The sequence below is a fragment of the Sapajus apella genome, unplaced genomic scaffold (assembly GCF_009761245.1).
Source record: "Sapajus apella isolate SASKATOON/1434 unplaced genomic scaffold, GSC_monkey_1.0 scaffold1, whole genome shotgun sequence".
Lineage (NCBI taxonomy): Eukaryota > Metazoa > Chordata > Mammalia > Primates > Cebidae > Sapajus > Sapajus apella.
This window is the reverse complement of record NW_022436941.1, coordinates 21,691,959-21,719,137: the sequence shown is the minus strand read 5'-3', so window position 1 is coordinate 21,719,137 and position 27,179 is coordinate 21,691,959. Positions and strand designations below refer to the sequence as shown.

Below are 27,179 nucleotides of genomic sequence, written 5' to 3'. Positions count from 1 at the left end.
TTGCACTCTATCCTTGGTGACAGAATGAAACTTTCTTTAGAAAAAAAGGCGGGGGGAGAAAAAGAAAGAAAGAAAAATGGTAAACATCTTAGAAAGGCTCTGCACAATATTATCGTAGGAAACTCCTTAGGTATGTTCTCATCATTTATTTTAATGAAGAAAAGAGAGGAAATGCTAAAATAACTAATATGACTTTATGTACTTTACAGAGTGGGTACAATGGACTGATAGTATTCTGAAACACTGTACCTAGGAAACATACCTAGGACCACATACAGACCAAGAAAACTGAAGATTCTATGGATACTTTATGATATTTATTAGATTCTTGCCTACAGAAGAAAACTAATATTCCTATGGTCAAAAGATTTTAATTTTTACATTCTGAAGATAAGATTCTGTCAATTTTCTGAGGTAATGAAGAGAATTAATTTTGGAAACAGGCAGGTCTGGGTTAGATCCCTACTCCATCTCTGTAGTAGTAGTGGTAGCAGTAGTAATAGTAACAGTAGTAGCAGAAACCCTATCCTTAACACTAACTCTATTATTCTACAACTACTATTACCATAACTGCCACCATTACTAACCTTAAAGGTTCCGTTTTGGATTATAGTAAAGATCCAATTCCAGTTGTGGGGATAAGAGATACAGGTCCATAGAGAACTCTTTCCAGAACCCAAAAGGAGAGAAAAGCAAGCTTTAAATCTATTAGCTAAGGAATATATTCTTCCCTCAAAATTTGAACTTTCAATGGGTCTTTGTTATGATGTTGTCTGATCCTAGAGTTTTACATCAACAAAAAAGAAGATACAGAGACCGTAGAGAAAGCAAGTTTAAACAACAGCACTGGGTTACATTATTCTATTAAGACACCTATCAAGATTGTGTATGTATATATATTTGCTTAAGAAAATACAGAGATGATGGTAAATAAACGGAACAGAAAGACAAGTCTGGGGTATGTAAAGTGCTATGTTCACGGCTAGGGACATGGGAGTAGGTGATAAGGTTAGAAGAGATGGAAAAGTGTCTGAGAACACTCGTTGCTCATTTAAAGTAAGAATCTAGGGTCTTTCATGAATATTTTTTCAAAGAGCAGAGAAAGTGAAATTGCCTAGACCCAAAACAAAGTCTACACACACACACACACACACACACACACACACACGCACGCACACGCACACGCGCACACACACACAGGCTACATAAAAAAGCCTACTTCTTTCAAAAGAAAAGTCTCCAACTCTGACATTTTCCACAGCTTAGGGTAGAGGCGAGGAAAAAAGCAATTCAATGCTTGCTTCTAACATTCTTTAAACACTCCTTGCTTTTGAGATCTTTTTGTTCTGTTGAGGATTAATATCCTGGTAACTAACACATTTACGCTGAACTGAGCTTATATCAATTATTGAAATTTCCTTCGTGTTTAAGGCATACTCATACCTGTAACCACAATGTATAATGAGAAAAAAAGAAGGCAGGAAAGAGTTCCTCACACGTGTGTGTGCACGTTATGTGTGTGCATGCGTGTGTTTATGCTGTGTTTTGAAGGGGGAGTCATAAATCCCATTTCGTTGTGCTTGTTATCCTCTGATTTTCTTCTTGAGTTTTATTTATCAAAATTTTTCGATAATTAAAAAAAAAAACTAAGAACTTAGGGTTTTTTCACTATTTTTTTCTTTTGCTGCAAATGAAAAGTTTCTTATATGTTCCAAAAGACTGAGATGTTAGTAAGCAAACTGAAACATTATTCTTTGCTGGTGATTATTAATTATATATAAAATCAACATGTTTTCATACAAATTAAATAAAATAATTGCAGCTTATAATGTTTTCATATTCTCTAGGCATTTTTTTTCTCAAGAAAAATGTCTTTTTGCTGGGCGCAGTGGCTCATGCCTGTGGGCACTTTGGGAGGCTGAAGTGGGCAGATCACCTGAGGTCAGGAGTTCAAAACTAGCCTGGCCAAGAGGGTGAAACCCCATCTCTATTAAAAATACAAAAATTGGCTGAGTGTGGTGGCAGGCACCTGTAATCCCAGCTACTTGGGAGGCTGAGGCAGGACAATCACTTGAACCCAGGAAGCAGAGGTTGCCGTGAGCCGAGTTTGCACCACTGCACTCCAGCCTGGGCAACAGAGTGAGACTCTGTCTCAAAAAAAAAAAGAAAGAAAGAAAATTCATTATTACACTCTAAGCAAGGTTAACAAAAGAATCAGAAAGTTAATATACCAACTCAAATAATGGCACCAATGCAAAAAGAAAAATGTTGCTATAGAATGTTCTTTTAACAAAAAAAGAAGAAAAGGCTGAACATAAGAGAACACAAAATACAAAAAAGAAAAGAGAAAACACTAAAAGAAAAATCTAGCCAAAAACTATTTAATGTTGTGCTACTTAAATGTAATTTAGCATATTACAAATGCTGTTTGCACAGCTTAGTATGAATATTTAAATAATGCAATCTGGAATGCTAAGCTAACACAGAAAAACACCAGAGGGGAAAGAAGGTTATAAAAGTACATAAATTTCTATCACAGAAGATTCTACTTGTCACATGAGTTACAAATTTAACAAGTATGTCTAAATCTTCTATGTAAAATCTAAGAAAGCTTCCACTTTCAAAAATTATAACCTTCCAAAGACATACCTCTTGTATGTAATTATTTTTCTCCAGGATGGAAAGAGCAACAGCTGCACACTCCAGTGTAGAAAGGCATGTATTAGTTGGCTGCATCCGAATTACATACTGACTAGAAATGCTAGTTTTTAATTGCACCTGAAATCAAAAACAAAATAGAATAAAATTTTTGTTTTAAATTTAAAATTATAAAGTCTGTGTTTTAAATGCTGATTATTTTCCTTCCAAAACTACCAGCAGATTAGAAGTATTAATTGTATCAATATCTTTTATGTATAACATCCTTTTGGTGTTGTTACTGTTAAATAGAAGCAAGAAGATAGCTTTATAGAAGAAGACACATCCACAATATATACAAACTACTACATATCAAAGTAAAGAGTGAATATACACTTCATAAAAGAAGTATAAGAATGGCAAATAGGTACATAAAAAAGTGGTCAACATGATCTAATATAAATTAAAACCACGTTAGGGTAACATTTCACACTCTCTAGAGTAGCTAAAATAAAAAAGACTAATACCACCAAATGGCAACGATATTTTGTTTTTTTGCTTGAAACTCTCATATATTTGTAGTGGGAGTGAAAATTACATAATGACTTTGGAGAATTATTTCACAGTTGTTTTGTTTAGTTGCATGGTTTTCCCTTCCATTCTTTTTTAAAGATGGTTTATTTATTTTTTATTTAAGGTTCTGGGGTGCATGTGCAGGTTAATTTTTAAGTAAACTGTGTGTCTTGGGGGTTTGGTATACAGATTATTTTGTTACCTAGGTAATAAGCATAGTTATTACCTGATAGTTAGTTTTCAATCCTCTCCTCCCTCCAACAGTACACCTTCAACTAGTTGCCAGTGTCTACTGTTCCCTTCTTTGTGTCCATATGTACTCAATGTTTAGCTCACACTTATAAGAACACATGGTATTTGGTTTTCTGTTCCTATATTAGTCTGTTTAGGATAACGGCCTCCAGTTCTGTTCATGTTACTCCAAAGGACATGATCTAATTATTTTTGTGGCTGTACATTATTCCATTGTATATACATACCACATTTTTTAATCCGGTCTATCATTGATGGGCATTTCGCTTGAATCCATGTCTTTGTTAGTGTGAACAGTGCCACAATGAACATACGAGTACACTTGTGTCTTTATGGTAGAATTATTTATATTCCTTTGGGTATATACCCAATGAGATTGCTGGGTCAAATGGTTGTTCTATCTTAAGTTCTTTGAGAAATTGCCACACTGCTTTCCACAGTGGCTGAACTAATTTACATTGCTACCAGCAGTGTATAAACATTTCCTTTTCTCCACAACCTCACCAGCATCTATTATTTCTTGACGTTTTAACAATAGCCATTTTGACTGGTGTGAGAAGGTATCTCATTGTGGTTTTGATTTGTGTTTCTCTAATGATTAGTGATACTAAGCATTTTTTCATCTGCTTATTGGCCACATGTATGTCATCTTTTGGAAACTGTATTTTCATGTCCTTTGTCCACTTTTTAATGGGGTTCTTTGTTTTTTGCTTCTAAATTTGTTTAATCTTCTTATAGATTCTGGATATTAGACCTTTGTCAGATGCATAGTTTCTAAATATTTTCACTCATTCTGTAGGTTGTCAGTTTTTTGCATTGATAGTTTCTTTTGCTCTGCAGAAACTCTTTAATTAGGTCATATTTATTTTCTAGTATCCTCAAAGCTGTGTGAGTCTTTCACTTCTTTATGCTATCAAAGCTCTCCCATCAGTGGTATCTTGTCCCTCAATCCCCTCTCTCCTCTGCATGACAGTCCCCAATGATGACAAATATGGTTCTTCTAGTCTGTGCTTTTTGTTCAAATAATTCACTACAACTAATATCATTTATTTCCTGAGGGAGAGGGGTTGAAAAAGGGAGAAACAAATTGCTACTGCTGCTATGTAGACATTATAAAAGAAGGCATTCAATTTTAGAATATGTCCTTTAAAGCAGATTTGACTAACAGTGTTTTAGGTATGATTATTCTGAAACTACTGTGCATTTCTACCAATGGGAAAGGTAGGAAAAAGATCTGGGAGGGGACAGAAATGGAAGAAAATGGTAAAGAAACATGTACAGTGATAAAAGCTAGCCTATGTTTAAATAACTCTAAGAGTAGTTTACAGTGTGGACTAAGTAATTACTAACAACTTTGATATTTCACCAAAGCAACTAGAACAGACTACAGTCAACTACTTCTTTCAATACTCAATTCTAAGTTTTTATTGGAGAAATTTATAACAGACATTTGATTACAATAAAATCTTTACATGCAAAATTCACAGGTAATTTTGTTTACTGAAGCAAATTTGGTTTGTTATTTGAGGGAGGAGTTTTAAGGTAAGAAAACTCAGAATTTGAATCTCTCCAGAAATTATAATGAAACTAGATGTAGTAAAAGACTAAATCGCTAAAATGTCATATTATTAACATACATATCAGATAATACCTTATTAATCTTCTCACATCTCTTCCTTTTATGCTTATTACACACTTGATTCAGTGAGCAAATGAGCAAGGGCAGAAAGAAACCCTTCTAATCTACCTTCTTGAGAAGTCAGAGGCATCATAATAAATAATTTGTAAGAAATTGCCTTGTCTTCTTAACAAAAATTTAAGACAATCCAAGGCAAAATTATTCTAAGAAAAAGAAAAATTAACCTATGATTAAAGTATGGTATTCAGAAAGCATCTCTATTGAAAAATAATTATCATTTCAAACCTGACAATAACTAATCAATTCACCTCAACCAAGACATTCTTTTCCTTCAGTTCCTCCTCAACTACAAAATCAGGTAGCTGGAACTGATGATGTCAAAATCTATCTTTTAGTGATCAATCCTAAAACTTGAAAGAGTAATCTTACTATGAAAAATTTGGAAGCCATGCTGACTCAATGAATGTTTCAGTAATTATAATCCTTTGGAAGTTGGTTCTCTACAAATATTGCAGGAACACAGATTCAGAAATTCAAATTTTAACCAGTTCAGAGAACCAATGGAAAAGATGTGAAACTAATTACAGAAATAAGATCTGGAAGAGTTGACTATTTCTAAAATGGAAGTTATATACAAACAACTTTAGTTTAGAACAGGCTGAAATAAACTTCCTTTTAGCAGCATCTTAAAGTCTTCGCCATTAAAACACACACACCAAAAAAAAAAAAAAAAAAAAAACAAAACAAAACAAAAAACCTCCTTTTTGTATCAATCTTATATCTACAGTCTTTCACAGCAAGATTCTTTATCTGAGCTTATAAGCTGCCCTTTGAAAGAGAGGTACTAAATTTTTTAATCTAGCTCCCATCTCTCAATACACTTCACCACTTCCATTCCCTCCCTTAGGTCAACAGTATGATGGGTAAGGCTCCAGGTGTGCCATCAAATAGATGCCAGTTCTAACAAAGATGTATTAATTTATTACAAAGTTTCATCATTTACTGAACCCTAAATGCTATTCTAAATAATGAACATGTATTATTTAATTCTCACAAAGGCCATATGAAATAAGTACCTTCATTATCTCCATTTTACAAATGAGGGAACTAAAGCACAAAGAGATGAAATAACTTATGGTTCCAAAATTAGTTATGTCAGAGCTGCATATAAATCTATTAAGGCTTACTTAAGGGCCCAATTTCATCACCAGGTTAATAACTAAAAGGATAAACTCTCAGACAAATCCCAGTATATTAAACAAATAAAAACAAAGCTGTTCCACTGGAAAGCAAGGTTGAGGCACCCTTCAAAAAGTTTATAGTTCTGCTGAACCTAGTTTTAAAAACGATGGTTTAGAGTGAGGGGTCTTCTCTTACACAAGTATAAAAGTGACACATAAATATCAGTATCTATGTCCTGCTCCAGCTTTGCCACACTATGAAACCTAAAAAGGTTTTTATAAAAAATAGAGATTCTAGAAATTAATGTTGAAACTCAGAAAATGTGATAAAAATCAAGCTTCAAATGGTCTTAGTTGCAGATAAAATGGTAATATTAGTGCTATTTCTCCAACACAATATTGTTTATTTTTTTTTTCTGGATTGGCTTTATCTGCATATCTTAACAGTTTCTATGGAAAATAATATTTCCAAAATTACAAAAAAGAAACAAATGTAGAATACACTTGGTTTAAAATTCAGCTCTTCTTTATATAATCAGGAAAATATAATGAACAAAAGAAATGAAGCTCCAGTAATGAACCCAAAAGAAAGGAAATCTATAAAATGACTTACAAAGAATTCAGAATAATTCTTTTGAAGAAGTTCAGGGGACTACAAGAAAACATGAATAGAATATTAAATAAATTTTGGAAAGCAATTTATGAACAAAATGATAAGTTTGACAAAGAAATAAAAACAAAAATAACAGAAATCCTACAGATAATGAATACAACAACTGAAATGAAAAATTCAATGGAATGCTTTAACAGCTGACTTCATCCAGAATAAATAGTCAGTGAGCTCAAAGATAAGACATCTGAAATTATCCAATCATAGGAGAAAAGAGAATAAAAAGAGAATGAAGAAGGCTTATGGAAATTATGAGACACCATCAAACAAAGTAATCATTAACAACTTTTAACACAAAAATTTAAAAGTTACATAATACTCCTCCAACATACAAAAACTTTAATGTTAAAAAATACAAATACATCATTGAGGAGTCTAAATATTAAGCACTTAAAAACTTCAAATTTGGGTAACTCTAAGGAATAATACAAAATTTAAATTCTGTTAACTGAGTTTATTTAGCCAAACATCTTAACTACCAGGTTTTACTGTTAATACAGTATTTAATCTCTACTAAATTCCGTAAAACTCCATGTAACCCATCTGAAGTCACTGGGAACTATGGGTATGGAAATATATCCAGAAGGAAGAAAAACGCATAGATTCATAAGATCACAGGATTGGAAGCAATCTTTAGAAGTAAAATTGTCCAACTTCTTGGCCTTAGGCATAACTATTTTCAAAAAATGTGGATTCACAGAAGTAATCTAAAGTTTTAAATAATAATAAATAATTTCAGAATTATTTCAGTAAATTAACAAAACATTATGCCATAAAACAATGCCTGAAAGATGTCGCTAGAGATTACAAGTAAGCCTTTGCATTACTTTCTGCTGCCCCAATTCCTTTTGTCCAACAATAGCTAATGAAAACAAGTCTCTGTTGAACAATGCTACAGAAATTAACTTTTATAATATCAACTGAAATTAAATTTGTCCAACTGGAGTGTGTTAACCTGCATGCATTTTTCATATTGGGCTTTTATTCACTTTATTAGGTCATGCTGGGTCAATTTATTCCCTTTATTAGAAAATTTAAATTAGAAAATAATTTAGGATTCTAGAAACTGATTTATAAATACTAGTGTTGCTTAAGTAATAACCAATTTAAAATGTCTTGCTAGTCAAACATATTCTACCAAAAAAACTTCATTTAACTATGGGCAATTCTATGAATTTCAAAAGCTGTCACGGCTTCATAAGCATCTCTTGAAAAATAAATGATAGACTAGCCTGGGTGTGAAACTCAACACATATTATACAATTACATCATCATCACTTGCCAAATAAAATTTTTATTTTAAAATTTACTCTGAGCTGGGCCCAGGGTAAATGGTTCATGCCTTAATCCCAGCACTTTGGGAGGCCAAAGTGAGAGGATCGCTTGAGTCTAGAGTTCAAAACCAACCTGTGCAATATAGTGAGACCCCCATCTCTACAAGAAATTAAAAATTAGCTAGGTGTAGTGGCACATGCCTGTAGTCCAGCTATTCGGAGGCTGAGGTGAGATGATCACGTGAGCCCAGAAGCTCAAGACTGTAGTAAGCTACGATAGTGCCACTGCACTCTAGCCTGGGTAAAAGAGCAAGACCCTAGTTCTTAAAATAAAGGAAAAAGAAAAAGAAAAAGAAACTACCCGAGTTAAACTGCATGCTGTTTCATTCTACTAAGAACATCTATATCTTATATAACATTGAATAAAAAATAATGTGTATGAATTGGGAGAAAGAAAAGCATAGCAACTATAAGCAGGAGATCTTACGTTAAACACACCTGAGTTGAAATCCCCAAATAGTTTAATGATCTCAAACAAGTTTTTTTGAATTCTCAGACCCAAAACATTAATAACCTTAAAGGGTATATGTGCTTTAAGGAGCTAATATATGTGAAGTGCTTAGCAATGCCCAGCATTACAGTAAGCACTCAATACTAGCAAAAATGTTGATGTAAATGATACTGCTGATGCTGATGTTAATGAGCATGATGGTAGAGTGATTTGCAATGTGTTCTTCACAGTGTAATGAATACATGTGAAGCAGCTCAGCTTTACTACATAAAAAGTCAGACAAAATAGTCATGGGTATAGGATGAGATTGAACTGAGGAAAAAGTCAAAAGAATGTCAGCTTTTACAAAAGGATGGAAGAATTAAAGCTATGGAATAGGTAGACAGGAAGTAATCTAAGCAGTAGGAGAAACAAAAGGGAAAGATTTTACTGAATAACAGAGAAGAAAGAGTTACTTGGCCAAGTAAATATTGCTAGAGTTAAAATGCTGTCACTGTAGTTTTTTTTATAAAAGGTATGAATATTTTCATTAAAGAAATATTTTGAGACAAATAAAATTTTATTTTACCCTGTTTACCCTTTAAGTACATGGTCTGAGCATCATTAAAATATGCAATACTCACCAAAGTAACTAGATCTTGTATTTCTATCTTTAGATACTTCTTTAAAAACATTCCCAAACAATACAGACAGAAAAGAGAGACCAAGAATTCACAATAATTTTTGAAATACTTTTAAAATAAAAAATTTTCGTTTCTTGACTTTGAGTGTTTATGTTGTATCTACCTGTTTTTCATGTATTCTTTTATCCTCCTCTACCTCTGCACATGTATAGCATGTTTAATTTATTTAGTGATAGTAAAGTGGCAGAGAGACATATGAGATAATTAGTTCCTTTGAATAATATGCAGTACGTGACATTTAATTGAAAAAACCATGGGTTGCCGAGTAACAGAGCTTTGAAAACCCTGGCTTATTTATAACTAATTGTTTGACTCTTCATGGACAACAACTGAACCAAATACGTAAAATTATAAATGTTTACATGTTACTGTCTCAATAATTATTCTCTGTACTTTATTTTTTAAATACATTCTATTTTGTACATTTAAGGTATACAATATACTATGGGATATGTACAGATAGCAAAAAGGTTACTGAAGTGAAGCAAATTAACACATCCATCATCTCACAGTTACCCTTTTTTAATTTTTCTAACAAGAACAGCTATAATCTACCCATTTAGCATGAATCCCATATACAGAACAATTTTATGACCTGTGGTCCTCATGTTGTACATCAGACCTCCAGGCTTGTTCATCTTACATATCTGCTACTTTGTATCCTCTGACCTACATCTCCCCACTTCCTGCCCCCTAACTCTCCAACCACTATTTCATCCCCTGACTCTTTATATTTGATTTTTTTAAGATTCTGCATATAAGTGAAATCATGTAATACTTTTCTTTCTATGTCTGGTATATTTCACTTAGCATAGTGTCCTCCAAGTTCATCCACAGCAAATGGCAGGATCTTGTTTTTTCTTTGAATAACATTCCATAGTATATATGTAACACGGTTTCTTTATCCATTCATCTATTGATGGATACTTAGGTTACCTCCATATCGTCATTATTGTGAATAATGCTGCAAGGAACATGGGATTGCTGATACCTTTAGAAGATGGTGATTTCCTTTCCTTCAGGTATATGCCCAGAAAAGACTGTATATATGGTCATATGGTAGTTCTAGTTTTAATTTCTTTAGAAACCACCATCCTGCTGTTCATAATGGCTATACCAATCCATATTCCCACCAACAGTCTGTACCTTATTGAATAACTTTATAAAAAAAAAAAACTAAATAAAAGGAGACATATACTATGTTCATGGAATGGAAGACAATTCTGGAAAACTGATTTATGAGTTAATGTAATCTCAATAAAAATTTGGAGAGATACTTTTGGGGGATTTCACAAAGCTGATTCTGAAATTACGTTAATGCAAAGGGTAAAAATACCAAGATACTCTTGAAGAAAAATACAGAAGATTTTGCCCTACCAGTTAGACCTATTATAAAGCAACATTAATCAAAACACTATGAAACTGGCACAGAGGAAACCAGAACAATAGAAGAGAATTTAAAGCACAGAAATATATTTTTACATATATGCAAAAACGATAAATGCCAAAGATAACATTGCAAAGCAGTGGGTTTAAAAATGATTTTTTTTTAGTAAATGGTGGGCAGTCATATTGCAGGGGTAGTGAAAAAGTGAAACTACAACCATAGCTCACAATAAACACAAACATCAATTACAGGATGATTAAAGACAAATGTAAAAGGCAAAACTCTAAAGCTTTTAGAAAATAATCTAAGAAACTATGAAAGATAATACAGACAACACTAACCATGAGAAAAGACTGAAAATTACAACCACATTAAAATCCAAAATTCCATTTAACAAAACACAATCAAAGAAAAACAGTGAAAAGACAATCAGAAAAGATAGTAGACATTTGCAACTTACATAACTGTGAAATGGCTCAGAGCCAGAATACATAAAGAATTCTTAGAAATCAGTTAGAAAAATAGCCAAAAAGCTAAAAGAAAAAGTGGTTAAAAGATATATACAGGCACTTTAGAAAAGAGAAAATCTAAATGACTAATAATATAAGGGAAATGAAAATTTTACTACTACATATTAAAATATTGGCAAAAGTTTAAAATACCTGATGTCATCACGTGATAGAGAAGATAATTTGCATTCATTGTTGGTGGCAGTGTAAAAGGTTACAGTTGCTTTAGAATACTTTGGTTAAATCTAGTAAAATGGAAATGATGCTTAACCCATGACTCACTTATATTATAACTGAGAGAAACTCTTGCACATGTGCACTGGCATATATCACAAGAATATTCATAGCAACACTTATAACAACAGCCCCAACATGAAAACAAGCCAAATGCCCATTAACAATAGGCAATTATGATATATTCACATAATGGGATATTATACAGTAATGACAATGAACAAAGTATGAAATGGATGAATCTTAAAGACATAATATTGAAAAAAGCAAAATACAAGAAAGTACACATAACATGGTTCAATTTATAGAAACTTTAAAAATAGGCAAAACTATATTATATAAAGGCATATACATCTATTAAAAAACAAATAATTACAATAAAGATCAGTATATGATTACCTTGGGGAATAAGAGAAAGCTAGTGAAGGGAGTGTAACAGAGTGCAACAGAGACCTTTTGAGACATAGAATATTTTTAAAATGTTCTGTTTGTTGACATGAACAGTGGATACAAGAAAGTTAACTTTTTAAGTATGTTTTTTTACTTTACACATAATGTTTTATGCACATCTCAATATAAAACATGTTACTAGAAATTCTAATGATAAATATTAGCTTAATAAATGTATTTTCCCATTTGAAGTTTTTTCTGCAATGCAAAAAACTAAAATCTAATTGAAAAACAGAAGACAGCTATCCATCATTATATGTGTGCCCCTGAATAGTTCAATTGCTTTTAAGTGTCGTTTTCCTATTACACGAAATAATGGGTTTAAATCTATCCTTAAAATTACTTCAGGTTCTAAAATTATTGAATTTTCTCTATATCTCTCATTTTTCAGGTGAGCACTATCAGGACCCCAGTTAAGACTCATGTACACTTCCTACATTCTTTTCATTCTCCATTGTACAGCAAAATGAAAAAAAATTGCATATGCAATGTCAAATAGATACACATGTAAACATAACATTTCACTATTATTTAAGAAACAATGATCAGTCAAATTGTGAGCATGAATTACTATTCTGTCAGCCTAGTAATTGCCAGGAGCATAAATAGATACTGATTAAGTTTTAAAAACCGAAACATACAATAAGCATTGTTTGAGAGTTGAAATGTGTGAAAGAGAAATATAATATGCATTATATTTTGTGGTACTGTAGAAATTAACTTTATTAAATTTAAATTTTTTACTGTCCATTCGAAGTGTAGGCAACATATTGACATATTAGATAATGCCTACACTGGTTCTGTCAATTATCTGTTTAGAATATTTAAGAGGGAAAATGAAACTGCAAAACTGAATGAATTCTTAGTCCATTTCAACATAGTCTGAGTAACATAAAGTTCCATGCAAAACCCACTAATAACATATAAAACTTCTCTTCAGGAAAATGGCATAAGTCCATCAGCTTCGTAATATGAAAAATATGTGCATAAACGTCAGATATTGAGTTTGACAAATAAATTAGTTTTTGATGATACATATAAACTTAAGAGCTGCCACCCCAAAAAAAGTGATTAAATACCAAAAATGGCAATGAAGAGTGAAAAGAATGAGGAAAAATAGCATGAAGTGGAAAATTCTTAACAAATTACAGGAAATTCTTTTCTCTTCATAAGAAAAAATTCTGATTTCAAATTATAGCTGAACTTTCCTAAAGTTCATCATTCATCTTTCAAATAATTTAAATAGAAGCTCTATTAGGTGGTTAATCCAAACACTGGTATGTTAATGCCACCCTTCTTTGTAGGAAGCAATAATTAAAATAAAAATATCACTATGATGAAAAACAATCTTTAACAAATTGTGATTCATTGTTGCTATTTTTCACCATCTGCTTAATGTTTCTCCCATAGTTTATCCCACTATTATCTTACTAGAATTCCCACTGCTTCCTTAATCTATATAACAGTTGTGTAAATTTAATTTATTTGCAATATTTAGAACCTAATTCCATCTATATTAATTAGTTACCTGTCCATTATTGGGCAAGGTCAACATATTCAACCTACAGACACAAAAACAGAAAATCTTTGGAACTACTAGCATGGCTTTTATTTTTGAGTAATTATGTCTCCCCAGTTATAGTACACAATTCCAAGTCACCATCATCTCTAGCCTGGATCTCTGCAAATACCTAACTAGACATCTTGCTTCCACTTCAGCCTTTTTAGAAATCATTCTCAAGCATCAGCCAAGTGATGATGTAAAAAAAATAAACTGATCACATTATGACTCATGCTGAAACCCTTAAATAGCTTGCCACTAAGGAAAATCCTTACCATGGCTTAAAAGTCATCCATTTCATCAATGTCACTTGACTCCCCCCTTACTAAATAACAGACTAAAGGTGGCCTGTAAGTTTTCTGACTCCACTCTTTGCCTAGCTATTATTTGTTTATCAGTTTTCAAATTTTACAGGGGTTGTCCTGAATCCCCAACCTCAATAAAATCACCATATGAAAGTACCCTATGTTTAAAGCATTCACAAAATTTACCTTAATTTGCTTATATATTTATCTAAATGGCCATTTATATCCACACTATACATAAGCTCCATTAGGATGTGGATTGTCTATTTTACTTCCCATTGTATTCTAGCATCTAGAACAGTATCCAACACAGTAGCATCTGTTCAATAAACATTGGTCGAATTAATAAGGGCTGAGCATAGTAATTAACAAATAAACAAGTACAGCTAGGATTTACCAATGCCAAATCCAGCTGTTAACACTTAAATTTAGAAGGACAACTAAGGTGGCTGATGAGGCACAGCCAGGAAATATCTTTCCCACTGAAAGAAACCAAATATTGACTAATCCATCACATTTCAAATAGATCTTTTGAGAGAAAATACTGAAAGTCAAAAAAGACATAATGCAGAAACTGTGGTTAAAGAGGGAGGAAACAGGGAAGCCTTCATGGAGTTACCAAGTGCCAGGACACGCTCACAGTCCCGAATAGGTCCTAAAGAAACAGAAAAACTGCCCAGAGAGCAGGCCAAACCTGCGCCAACCCCAGAAGGTTTTTCAGTGCACAGTGCAGCTGCAGCAAAATGTGACCACAGGCACCCATCGCCAACGGCTGGCCTTCTTCCTCTGAGAGGGTGTGGATCCTGCTGGCTGCAGGCCAGGAGAAAGCAGGGCTGCCTTTCCCATGGAACTTGGGGACATCTGCTCCTCATGTATCCTTGTCCGCCTGCTTGGCCACCCCACAGGAAGGTGCCACACAGCACAGCCTCCACTGCCTCACTTGAGTATTTTACCAGTGGCCTGGAAGGAGTTCAGCCCCAACGGCATAGCTGGTGTTTGATCCTAAGGGACAAGAGGAAAAAACTCGGGCCCAGCCTTGCCTGCAGGATTTAAGTACCCCACCCACAGATACTGAGTAGAGATTTTTGGCCAGAGCTTGGTCTGTGAAGGCGCCCCCACTCTCAGAACACTATGAAGAGTGTGGTGAGGGTTTCTGTGCTGGCATGGTAGCTGGGTGTCCCTCCTCCACAAGACCGGTCCAGGAAAGATATGGCCTGTTAACTAGCTGCAGCTTCTACCCCAGGGAGCCCTGTGGCCCATAAAAACCAGGAACAGCCCAGTGATCTGGGTACAAAAGGCTTGGAACAACTCTAGCCATTTGAGACTGCTCCTGAGGCAGATGACATAGGGAGTACCAGTTTAGAGGAGCACAATCTAGGTGGGCCCCACAGGCATCAGTTGGGCAAACAGCTATGGCTACAGGTGCCACACCAGCTGGATACCCTCACAGAATCAATACCCTGCCAAGATCATCCAACCGTGACCCACTGCATCATCAGTCCACCTGTGGACACACCCTATAACCCTCTCTGACTCTGCCAAGCTCAGAGGACCAGCGGGTCCCCAGGGAGTTGTGGGTCTCCTGGTAACTTAACCTTTGGCTTGTACAACCCCTAACTGAACAGCGAGCACAGCCCACCAAAGCTTCCATGGGGCTAAGGAAAAATAGGCCCCTAATTGAAGGGGGCTACACCAAGGCCTAAGAACAGACTCAGTGAGGGAGTCATCTCTTGTCCCCTGCCTTCCCTTCCCAGAGCACACACAATGAAGTACAAGAGGCACATGGCTGAGTAAGAACCTTTCAGAAGATCTTTACTCCTAGGTGCCTTCTACTGGATTGATGCCTGAATTACAGCACCAAACAAAAATAAATTTCTTCAACACACAACACCCAAGAAATCCAAAACAAGGAACTAATCACATCTAAGAAACTCAGGGTCTTAGCCCTTTGAAAGCACTCAGAAACGAAGCCAATCACCTATACATAATATACACCACATTCAAACCATCAAGGAGAGAAAATATAAAAACAAAAGCATCAATCAAGTGACAGCAATGTCAAAAGAAAAAGAAACACCAGCTTCCTCAGATAAGGGGGAATCAGCATAATAACTCCGAAAATTCAAAACATCAGAGTATTTCTTTCCATCTAAAGTATCACATTAAATCCCAGCAATGGATCTTAACTAGACTGATGTCTGAAATGACAGACAAGAAGTCAGAATCTAGATGGCAAGGAAATTCATTGAGATTCAAGAGAACATTGAAATCCAATACAAGGAAGCCAGAAAAACCATCAGAGGCATGAAAGACGGCATAGCCATTTTAAGAAAAAAAACAGACTTAACTTCTGGAATTGAAAAATTCACTAAACGGATTTCACAATATAATTGGAAGCCTTAACAACAGCCTAAACGAAGCTGAGATGAAAATTTCAGCACTTAGGATCAGTAACTTGAATCAAACCAGTCAAACAAAAATGAAGAAAAAATAATTGTAAAAATGAGCAAAGCCTCCAAGAAATATGAGATTATGTAAAAAGACAAAACCTATGACTCAATGGAATTCCTAAGAGAGACAGTAAACATGGAAAACATATTTGAAGATATAAGCCACAAAAATTTTACCAGTCTCACTACATGCAACTTCAAAAATGTCAGAGAACCTCTGCAAGATACTGTACAAGGCAACCATCCCCAAGACACATACTCATCAGACTTTCCAAGGTCAATGTGAAAGAAAGCGGGCTACAGAAAAGGGTCAGATCACTTATAAAGTGGGGCCCATCATGTTAACAGCAAATTCCTCAGCAGAAAGCTTACAAGCCAGAAGAGACTGGGGGCCTATTTTTTAGCATGCTTAAAGAAAAGAAATTCCTACCAATTTCATATCAAGCCAAAGTAAGCTTCATAAGTAAAACAGAAATAAAATCTCTTCCAGACCAGCAATTGCTAAGGGATTTTGTCGCCACTAGACAAGACTTACAACAGGTCCTTAAGGGAGTTCTCAATATGGAAACAAAAGAACACTATCTGCTACCACAAAAACTCACATAAGTACATAATCCACAAACTTAATAAAGTAACTATACAATTCAGACTATAAAGCAACTAGCTAATAACACCATAACAGGATTAAAACCTCATATATCAATATTAACCTGGAATGCCAATGGTTTAAACACCCCACTTAAAAGGCAAAAAGTTGCAAGTTGGATGAAAAAAAAGAGGACCCATCTTTCTGTTGTCTTCAAGAGACCCATCTCACATGTAATAACACCCACAGGCTCAAAGGAAAAAAAATAGAGAAAAATACATAATGCAAACTGAAAACAAAAAGAGCAGGGGTTGCTATTCTTGTGCCAGATAAAACAGATTTTTAAACCAACAACAGTAAAAAAGTACAAAAAGGTCATTACATGATGATGAAGGGTTCAAATAAATGAGAAGATTTAATTATCCTAAACATTACACACCAAACACTGGAGCAGCCCAATTAATAAAACAAGTACTTCTACATTAACAAAAAGACTTACACAGGTACATAATAATAGTAGGGAACTTCAATATCCAAATGATAGCATCAGACAGATCATCAAGTCTTATAACAGATTCAGCACGACCAATTGGACCCAGTAGATATCCCCAAAATATGCCACCCAACAATCAGAGAATATACAATCTTCTCATCAACACACAGAACAAACTCTAAGATTAACTGCATACTTGGTCATAAAGCAAATCTCAATAAATTCAAATAAATCAAAATAATACAAGATATTCTTAGATGAGAATGTAATAATAACAGAAATCAATATCAAAAGAAAAAAAATCCTCAACATCATTAATGATCAGGGAACTGTAAATCAAAACCATAATACGATACCACCTTACTCATACAAGAATGGCCATAATCAAAAAATCAAACAACAGTAGATGTTGGCGTGGATGTGGTGAACAGGCAACACTTCTACACTGCTGGTGGGAGTGTAAACTAGTACACACACTATGAAAAACAGTGTGGAGATTCCTTAAAGAGCTAAAAGTAGAACTACCATTTGATCCAGCAGTCCCACTACTGAGAATCTAACCAGAGGAAAAGAAGTCATTATACAAAAAAGATACTTGCACATGCATGTTTACAGCAACACAATTCGCAATTGCAAAAACATGGAACCAACACAAATGCCCATCAATTAACAAGTGGATAAAGAAACTGTGGTGTGTGTGTGTGTATATATATATATATATACACACACATACACACACACACACACACACACACACACACACACACACAGACACACTGGAATATTACTCAGCCATAAAAGGCAATGAATTAATGGCATTCACAGTGACCTGGATGAGCTTGGAGACTATTATTCTTAGTGAAGTAACTCAGGAACTGAAAACCAAACACTGTCTATAAACGTAATTCACCACATAAACAGAACCAAAGACAAAAACCACATGATTATCTCAATTGATGCAGAGAAGGCCTTTGACAAAATTCAACAGCCCTTTATGCTAAAAACCCTCAATAAGCTAGGTATTGATGGAACGTATCTCAAAATAATAAAAGCTATTTATGACAAACCAACAGCTAATACCATACTGAATGGGCAAAAACTGGAAGCATTCCCCTTGAAATGTGGCACCAGACAAGGATGCCCTCTCTCACCACTGCTATTCAATATAGTATTAGAAGTTTTAGCCAGAGCAATCAGGCAAGAAAAAGAAATGAAGGGCATTCAAATAGGAAAGGAAGAAGTCAAATTGTCTCTATTTGCAGACGACACGATTGTATATCTAGAAGACCCCATCGTCTCAGCCCCAAACCTCCTGAAACTCATAAGCAAGTTCAGCAAAGTCTCAGGATACAAAATAAATGTGCAAAAATCACATGCATTCCTATACACCAGTAACAGACTTAAAGAGAGCCAAATCAAGAACAAACTTCCATTCACAATTGCCACAAAGAGAATAAAATACCTAGGAATACAACTAACAAGGAATGTAAAGGACCTCTTCAAGGAGAACTACAAGCCACTGCTCAACGAAATAAGAGAGGACACAAACAGATGGAGAAACATCCCATGTTCATGGTTAGGAAGAATCAATATCGTGAAAATGGCCATACTGCCCAAAGTAATTTACAGATTCAATGCTATCCCCATCAAGCTACCAATGACCTTCTTTGCAGAACTGGAAAAAACCACCTTAAACTTCATATGGAACCAAAAGAGAGCCCGCATAGCCAAGTCAATTCTAAGCAAAAAGAACAAAGCGGGGGGCATCACACTACCAGACTTCAAACTATACTACAAGGCTACAGTAATCAAAACAGCATGGTACTGGTACCAAAACAGAGATATAGACCAATGGAACAGAACAGAGGTCTCGGAGGCAACACAACATATCTACAACCATCTGATCTTTGACAAACCAGTCAAAAACAAGCAATGGGGAAAGGATTCCCTGTTCAATAAATGGTGTTGGGAAAGCTGGCTAGCCATGTGCAGAAAGCAGAAACTGGACCCCTTCCTGACACCTTACACTAAAATTAACTCCAGATGGATTAAAGACTTAAACATAAGACCTAACACCATAAAAACCCTAGAAGAAAATCTAGGCAAAACCATTCAGGACGTAGGTGTAGGCAAGGACTTCATGACCAAAACGCCAAACGCATTGACAACAAAAGCCAAAATAGACAAATGGGACCTAATCAAACTCCACAGCTTCTGCACAGCAAAAGAAACAATCATTAGAGTGAATCGGCAACCAACAGATTGGGAAAAAATTTTTGCAGTTTACCCATCTGACAAAGGGCTGATATCCGTAATTTACAAAGAACTAAAGCAGATTTACAAGAAAAAAACTAACAAGCCCATTCAAAAGTGGGCAAAGGATATGAACAGACACTTCTCAAAAGAAGACATACGTGAGGCCAACAAACATATGAAAAAATGCTCATCATCACTGGTCATCAGAGAAATGCAAATCAAAACTACACTGAGATACCATCTCACGCCGGTTAGAATGGCGATCATTAAAAAATCTGGAGACAACAGATGCTGGAGAGGATGTGGAGAAATAGGAACACTTTTGCACTGTTGGTGGGAGTGTAAATTAGTGCAACCATTGTGGAAGACAGTGTGGCGATTCCTCAAGGACCTAGAAATAGAAATTCCATTTGACCCAGCAATCCCATTACTGGGTATATATCCAAAGGATTACAAATCGTTCTACTATAAGGACACGTGTACACGAATGTTCATTGCAGCACTGTTTACAATAGCAAAGACCTGGAACCAACCCAAATGCCCATCAATGATAGACTGGACAGGGAAAATGTGGCACATATACACCATGGAATATTATGCAGCCATCAAAAACGATGAGTTTGTGTCCTTTGTAGGGACATGGATGAAACTGGAAACCATCATTCTCAGCAAACTGACAGAAGAGCAGATCAAACACCGCATGTTCTCACTCATAGGTGGTTGTTGAACAATGAGAACACATGGACACAGGGAGGGGAGCACTACACACTGGGGTCATTTGGGGGGAAATAGGGGAGGGATGGTGGGGGGTGGGGAGCTGGGGAGAGATAGCAAGGGGAAAAATGCCAGATGTAGGTGATGGGGAGGAAGGCAGCAAATCACACTGCCACGTGTGTACCTATGCAACAATTTTGCATTTCTTCACATGTACCCCAAAATCTAAAATGCAATAAAATAAATAAATGGGGGGAAAAAAAGAAATGCAAAATGTATACTTTGAAAAATGTAAAACATTACTTAAAATAATTAAAGATGACCTAAATAAATGGAAAAAAAAAAAAGAAAGAAAGAAAACCAAACACTGTATGTTCTCACTCAAAAGTGGGAGCTAAGCTATGGGGATGTTAAGGTCTAAGAATGACATAATGGACTTTGGGGACTCAGAGGAAAAGAGTAGGAAGGGGGTGAGGGGTAAAATACTACAAATAGGGTATAGTGTATACTGCTCAGGTGATGGGTGCACCAAAATCTCACAAATCACCACTGAAGATCTTACTCATGTAACCAAAGACCACTTGTTCCAGAATAACCTATTGAAATTAAAAAAAAAAAAAATTTTAATATCAAGAGGATCTCACAAAACCATAAAATTACATGTAAAATAAACAACTTGCTCCTGAATGACTTTTGGGTAAACAACAAAATTAAGGCAGAAGTTAATAAAATTTTTAAATAGATGAAAACAGAGATGCAACATACCAAATTCTCAGGAATACAAGGCAATGTTAACAGGGAACTTTATGGTGCTAAACACCTACATCAAGAAGTTAGAAAGATCTCAAATTAATTATCTAACATGACACCTAGAGAAACCAGAAAAACACAAACAAAGCCCAAAGCTAGTAGAAAAAAAGAAATACCTAAAATCAGACTGGAACTAAATGAAATTGAAACCTAAAATTCCATACAAAAGTTCAACAAAATAAAAAGTTAATTCTTTGAAAAAATAAGCATGATCAACAGACTACTAGCTAAATTAACAAAGACCTAAATAAGTACAATCAGAAATCACAAAGGTGATGTTACCACCAACCCCACAGTAATATAAAAGATCCTAGGAGACTATTATGAACACCTTTATGCATGCAAATTAGAAAATCCAGAGGGAATAAACAAATTCCTGGAAACACACAACTTCCCAAGATTAAATAAGGAAGAAATTGAAACCCTGAACAGACAAATAATGAATTCCAAAATTGAATCAAGAATTTAAAAACCTACCAACCAATAAAAAAGCCTTGGACCAGAGGGATTCACAGCCAATTCTATTAGACATACAAATAAAAGGTGGTGCCAATCCTACTGAAACTAGTCCAAAAAAAATTAAGGAGAAGGGACTCCTCCCTAATTTATTATATGAAACCAGCATCATCCTGACACCAAAATCTGGCAAAGGCAGAATTAAAAAAAAAAAAAAAAAAAAAAAAACCTACAGGCCAATATCCCTGATGAGCACAGACACAAAAATCCTCAACAAAATACTAGCAAACCAAGTCCAGCAACACCACAGTCAATTAGGCTTTATTCCAGAATGCAAGGTTGGACTGACATACACAAATCAATACATGTGATTCCTGACATAAACAGAATTAAAAATAAAAACCACATGATCAATAAATTCAAAAAGTACTTTCAATAAAATCCAGCATTCCGTCATGATAAAAATTCACAACAAATTAGGCATCAAGGGAACAAACCTCAAAATAATAAGAGTCATCTATGACAAACCTACAGCCAACATCATACTGAACAGGTAAAAACAGAAACCATTCCCCTTAAGAACTGGAACAAAACTTGGAGATCAAAAAGTCCAAACAAACAAACAAACAAACAAAAAAGGAACTGGAACAAAACAAGGGTGCCCACTCTCACTATGTCTCACTATGACATAGTACTGGAAGTCATAGCCAGAGCAGTCAAGTCAGGGAATGAAATAAAAGACATCCAAGTAGGAAGATAAGAAGTCAAATTATCTCTCTTCACTGACAATATCATTGTATGACCTAGAAAACCCTTAAGACTCTGCCAAAGGGTTCCTAGATCTGGTAAACAACTTCAGTAAAGTCTCAGTATGCAAAATTGATATACAAAAATCAGTAGCATTTCCATACAACAACAATATTAAAAAGCTGAGAACCAAATCAAGAACACAATCTCATTTAAAATCACCACAAAAAAATAAATAAAATACCTACAAATACATCTAACCAAGGAGGTAAAATATCTCTACAAGGAGAACAAAAACATACTGTTGAAGGAAATCAGAGACTATGCAAAGAAATGGAAAAACATTCCATGCTTATAGATTGGAAGAATCAATATCATTAAAATGGCCACACTGACCAAAGCAATGTACAGAGTCACGGCTATTCATATCAAACCACAAACATCATTTTTTATAGGATTAGGGAAAATTATTCTAAAATTTATATGGACAAAAGAGAGCCCTAACAGCCAAAGTAATCCTAAGCGAAAAGAACAAAACTGGATGCATCACACTACCTGACTTCAAACTATGCTATAAAGCTATTTATTGTAACCAAAATAGCATGGTACTGGTACAAAAACAGATACATAGACCAATGAAACAGAATGGAGAATCTAGAAATAAAGCCACATCCCTACAATCAACTAATCTTTAACAAAGTCTACAAAAATAAAAAATGGGGAAAGAACTCCCTATTCAATAAATGGTGCTGGGATAACTGGTTAACCATATGCAGAAGAATGAAACTGGACCTCTACATATCAACATACACAAAAATTAATTCAAGATGGCCAGGTAGGGTGGCTCACACCTGTAATCCCAGCATTTTGGGAGGCCAAGGATGGCAGATCACTTGAGGCTAGGAATTCGAAATCAGCCTGGTCAACACGGTGAAATCCTGTTTCTACTAAAAATACAAAAAAAAAAAAAAAAAATAGCCTGACATGGTGGCACATGCCTGTAATCCCAGCTACTAGGGAGCCTGAGGCAGGAGAACCATTTGAGCCCTGGAGACAGAGGTTGCAGTGAGCCAAGACTGCACCACTGCACCCCAGCCTTGATGACAGAGTCAGACTCCACCTCAAAAAAAATAATAATAATTATAATTCAAGACGATTAAAGAATTAAATATAAGACCAAGAACTATAGAAATCCTAGAAGAAAATCTAGGAAATAGCCTCTGGATATCAGCCTTGGCAAAGAATTTATTACTAAGTCCTCAAAAGCAACTGCTACAAAAGCAAAAGTTGAAAAGTGGAATCTAATTAAACTAAAAAGCTTCTGCAGACCAAAAGAAACTATCAACACAGCAAATCAAAAAACCTACAGAATGGGTGAAATTACTGGCAAACTACGCATCCAACAAAGATCTAATATCCAGAATCTATAAGGAGCTTAAACAAACTTCAAGCAAAAAAACAAAGAACCCCATTAAAAAGTGGGCAAGGATGTGAAAATACATTTTTCAAAACAGGACATACATGTGGCCAACAAGCAGGTGAAAAAATGCTCAGTATCAATAATCATTAGAGAAATGCAAATCAAAACCACAATGAGGCTGGGCACCGTGGCTCACACCTGTAATCCCAGCACTTTGGGAGGCTGAGGTGGGTGAATCACCTGAGGTTGGGAGTTAGAGACCAGCGCGGCTAGAATGGTGAAACCCCATGTCTACTAAAACTACAAAAATTAGCTGGCTTTAGTGGTACACATCTGTAATCCCAGCTACTCGGTAGGTTAAGGCAGGAGAATCGCTTGAACCTGAGAGGTGGAGGTTGTAGTGAGCTGAGATCGTGCCACTGCACTGCAGCCTGGGCAACACAGTGAGACCCTGTTTAAAAAAAAAAAAAAAAAAACCCACAATGAGATGCCATCTCATACAAGTCAGAAGGGCTATTATGAAAAAATAGCAAATGCCTGCAAGAGGCTATGGAGAAAAAGGAATGTTTACACACTGCTTGTGGGAATGTAAATTAGTTCAGCTACTGTGAAAAGCAGTGTGGCGATTTCTCAAAGAAATTAAAACTGAACTATTAATTGACCCAAAAATCCTATTACTGGAGATATATATACATATTTATGTATACACACAGACACACACATATATATATATACACACACACACACACACATATATATATATGAATTGTTCTATCATAATGACACAGTATCAACACAATATGTTGATCGCAGCACTATTTACAATAGCAAAGACACAGAATCAATCATGATGGATTGAATAAAGAAAATGTGATACATATACACCGTGGAACACTATGCATTCATAAAAAAAGAATGAAATCATGTCCTTCGCAGCAACATGGATGCAGCTGGCAGTCATCAACCTAAGTGAATTAATGCAGAACAGAAAACCAAACCACATGTTCTCATCTGTAAGTCAGAGTTAAGTACTGGGTATACATGGACATAAAGACAGGAACAACAGACACTGGACACTACTAGACAGAGGAAAGAGGATGTGGGGCAAGTGCTAAAAAACTACCTATCAGGTATTATGCTCACTACCTGGGTGACAGTATCATTCATACCCTAAACCCCAGCATCACACAATACACCCATGTAACAAACCTGCACATGCACCGCCAATCTAAATACAAGTTGAAATTATTTTTTCATCAAAAAATAACAGATATTGGGAAGCCTGCAGAGAAAAGGAGATGTTTATACACTGTGTTGGTAGGAATGTAAATTAGTTCAACCACTGTAGAAAGCAGTTTAGAGACTTCTCAAAGAACTGAAAAGAGAGCTAACATTCAACCCACCAATCCCATTACTGGCTATATATACAAAGGAAAATAAATCATTCTACCAAAAAGATACATGTACTCCTATGTTCATCGCACAGCACTATTCATAACAGCAAAGAAATAGAATCAACCTAGATATCCATCAGTGGTGGATCAGATAAAGAAAATGTGGTACATATGCATAAGGAATACTGTATAGCCAAAAAAGAATGAAATCATGTCCTTGGCAGCAATGTAGATGCAACTGGAGGCCATTATCCTAAGCAAATTACATAGAACATGAAAATCAAATACTGCATATTCTCTCTTATAAGTGGGAGTTAAACACTGGGTACACAAAGACATAAAGACAGGAACCACAGATACTGGGGACTACAAGAGGGAAGAGGAAGGAAGGAGGGCAAGGATTGAAAAACTATGTATTGGGTACTATGCTCACTACCTAGATGACCCCAAACCTAAGCGTCAGGCAATATACCCTTGTAACAAACCTGCACAAGTACCCTCTGAATCTAAAGCATTTAAAATTTTTAATACCTAAATTTCAGGGGTTTGTGACTTTACTGGGGAAGAATATGAGGGGACAAGGAGTGGAGAAAGACACTGTTTAAAAAGGTTAAGGATTTGTGTCTGAATTCAGGCTTACAAAGTTGATAAACAACTATTTTAATCAATTATTAACTTTTAGTTGGAGAATTTTAAATTGGTAAACAAGTATTATTAGTCATCATTTATAACTCTGGAGAAACTTTGGTAAGCTTATAAAGTGGAGATAGCTCACTTATAGCACACATATTACAAGAATTACAAATATAGACATTTTTTCATATTATGAAAAATGGAACATATTTCCATTTAACCTGAGAAATCTATAAAAACTCCTTAGACTTTTGATCCAAATAAGAACTGTGTTTAATTTATAAAATATGTCATGCTTATCTAATCCTTTCCTAGGACTAGTAAAAGAATTGCTTTTTTTCATTCTATGCAACTCTAATCTTTTTTTTAATAATGCAAAATCTGAAAACCTTATGTCGACATATTGTCATTAATTTCTTTTAGGATACAGGAAAAATTCAACTGGAGCAAAACTTAGTGGGTTATTGAAATCTACATCAAGAGCATAAATAAATTATGTTTTCCAAACATTATGCCTTAAAGTGACATTTTTAGAGCACTCATTTAGAAAAAAAATTCTAAAGAGAACATGTAATTTTTAAAATTATATAGTCATATAAGAAAAGTAGATGTTAAAAAGACCTTTTATCCAACTAATATATTTGTCTAATCACATACATACAAAGAAAACACACACAAAAACATCAAAATGGAGATTTATTTATTCTCTCATAAAAATGGAGATATACCATAATCTTCAAGGTTGTCAACTGAACCATGTACCTATTTAGGTATAAACTTGATACTATTGGAAACTAGTGTTTCATTATCAATGACATCATTCACATATTTCTAAAGTATTTCACATTCTATATAAAGTTCAACTTTTTAAAAGATTTTAAATCCATCATAGGAATATGGTTTTAATAACCATAGAATTTACATTTTTGTTCCTTTAAAATTAAAATGTTGACTGGCACAGTGGCTCACACCTGTAATCTCAGCAACAGGAGGCCAAGGTGGGAGGAGTTTGAGACTAGCCTGGGTAACAGGCCAGTTGCCTAGGTGTTAGCCATGTTAGCCAAGCATGGTGGCATGCGTCTGTAGTCCCAGTTACTTGGGAGGCTGAGGCAGGAGGATCACCTGCACCTGGGAGGTTGAAGCTGCAGAGAGCCATGACTGTGCCACTGCACTCCAGCCTGGGTGACAGAGCAAAACCCTGTCTCAAAAAAAAAAAAAATTAATTTCGAACCTATACCTAAGTGTAATTATGTAATTATAAGAAGGTGTGGTAGAACGTTTTGCTGCAAATACTTATAGTTACATACTTATACGTGGCTATATGTCCTAAAAGAGATTCTAAAAAAAAAAAAAA

General features: G+C 35.0%; 1 protein-coding gene across 2 annotated transcripts in view; it reads right to left on the bottom strand.

Annotated features, from left to right (window-relative positions):
* The window catches only part of DTWD2 (DTW domain containing 2), a 174,952-nt gene that overhangs the window by 4,056 nt on the left and 143,717 nt on the right, over positions 1–27,179 (bottom strand). For both annotated transcript variants that reach the window (XM_032272811.1, XM_032272866.1), the window contains one exon: positions 2,650–2,778. In XM_032272811.1, the coding sequence (XP_032128702.1) occupies positions 2,650–2,778 (129 nt within the window). The remainder of the gene's footprint in view (positions 1–2,649; positions 2,779–27,179) is intronic.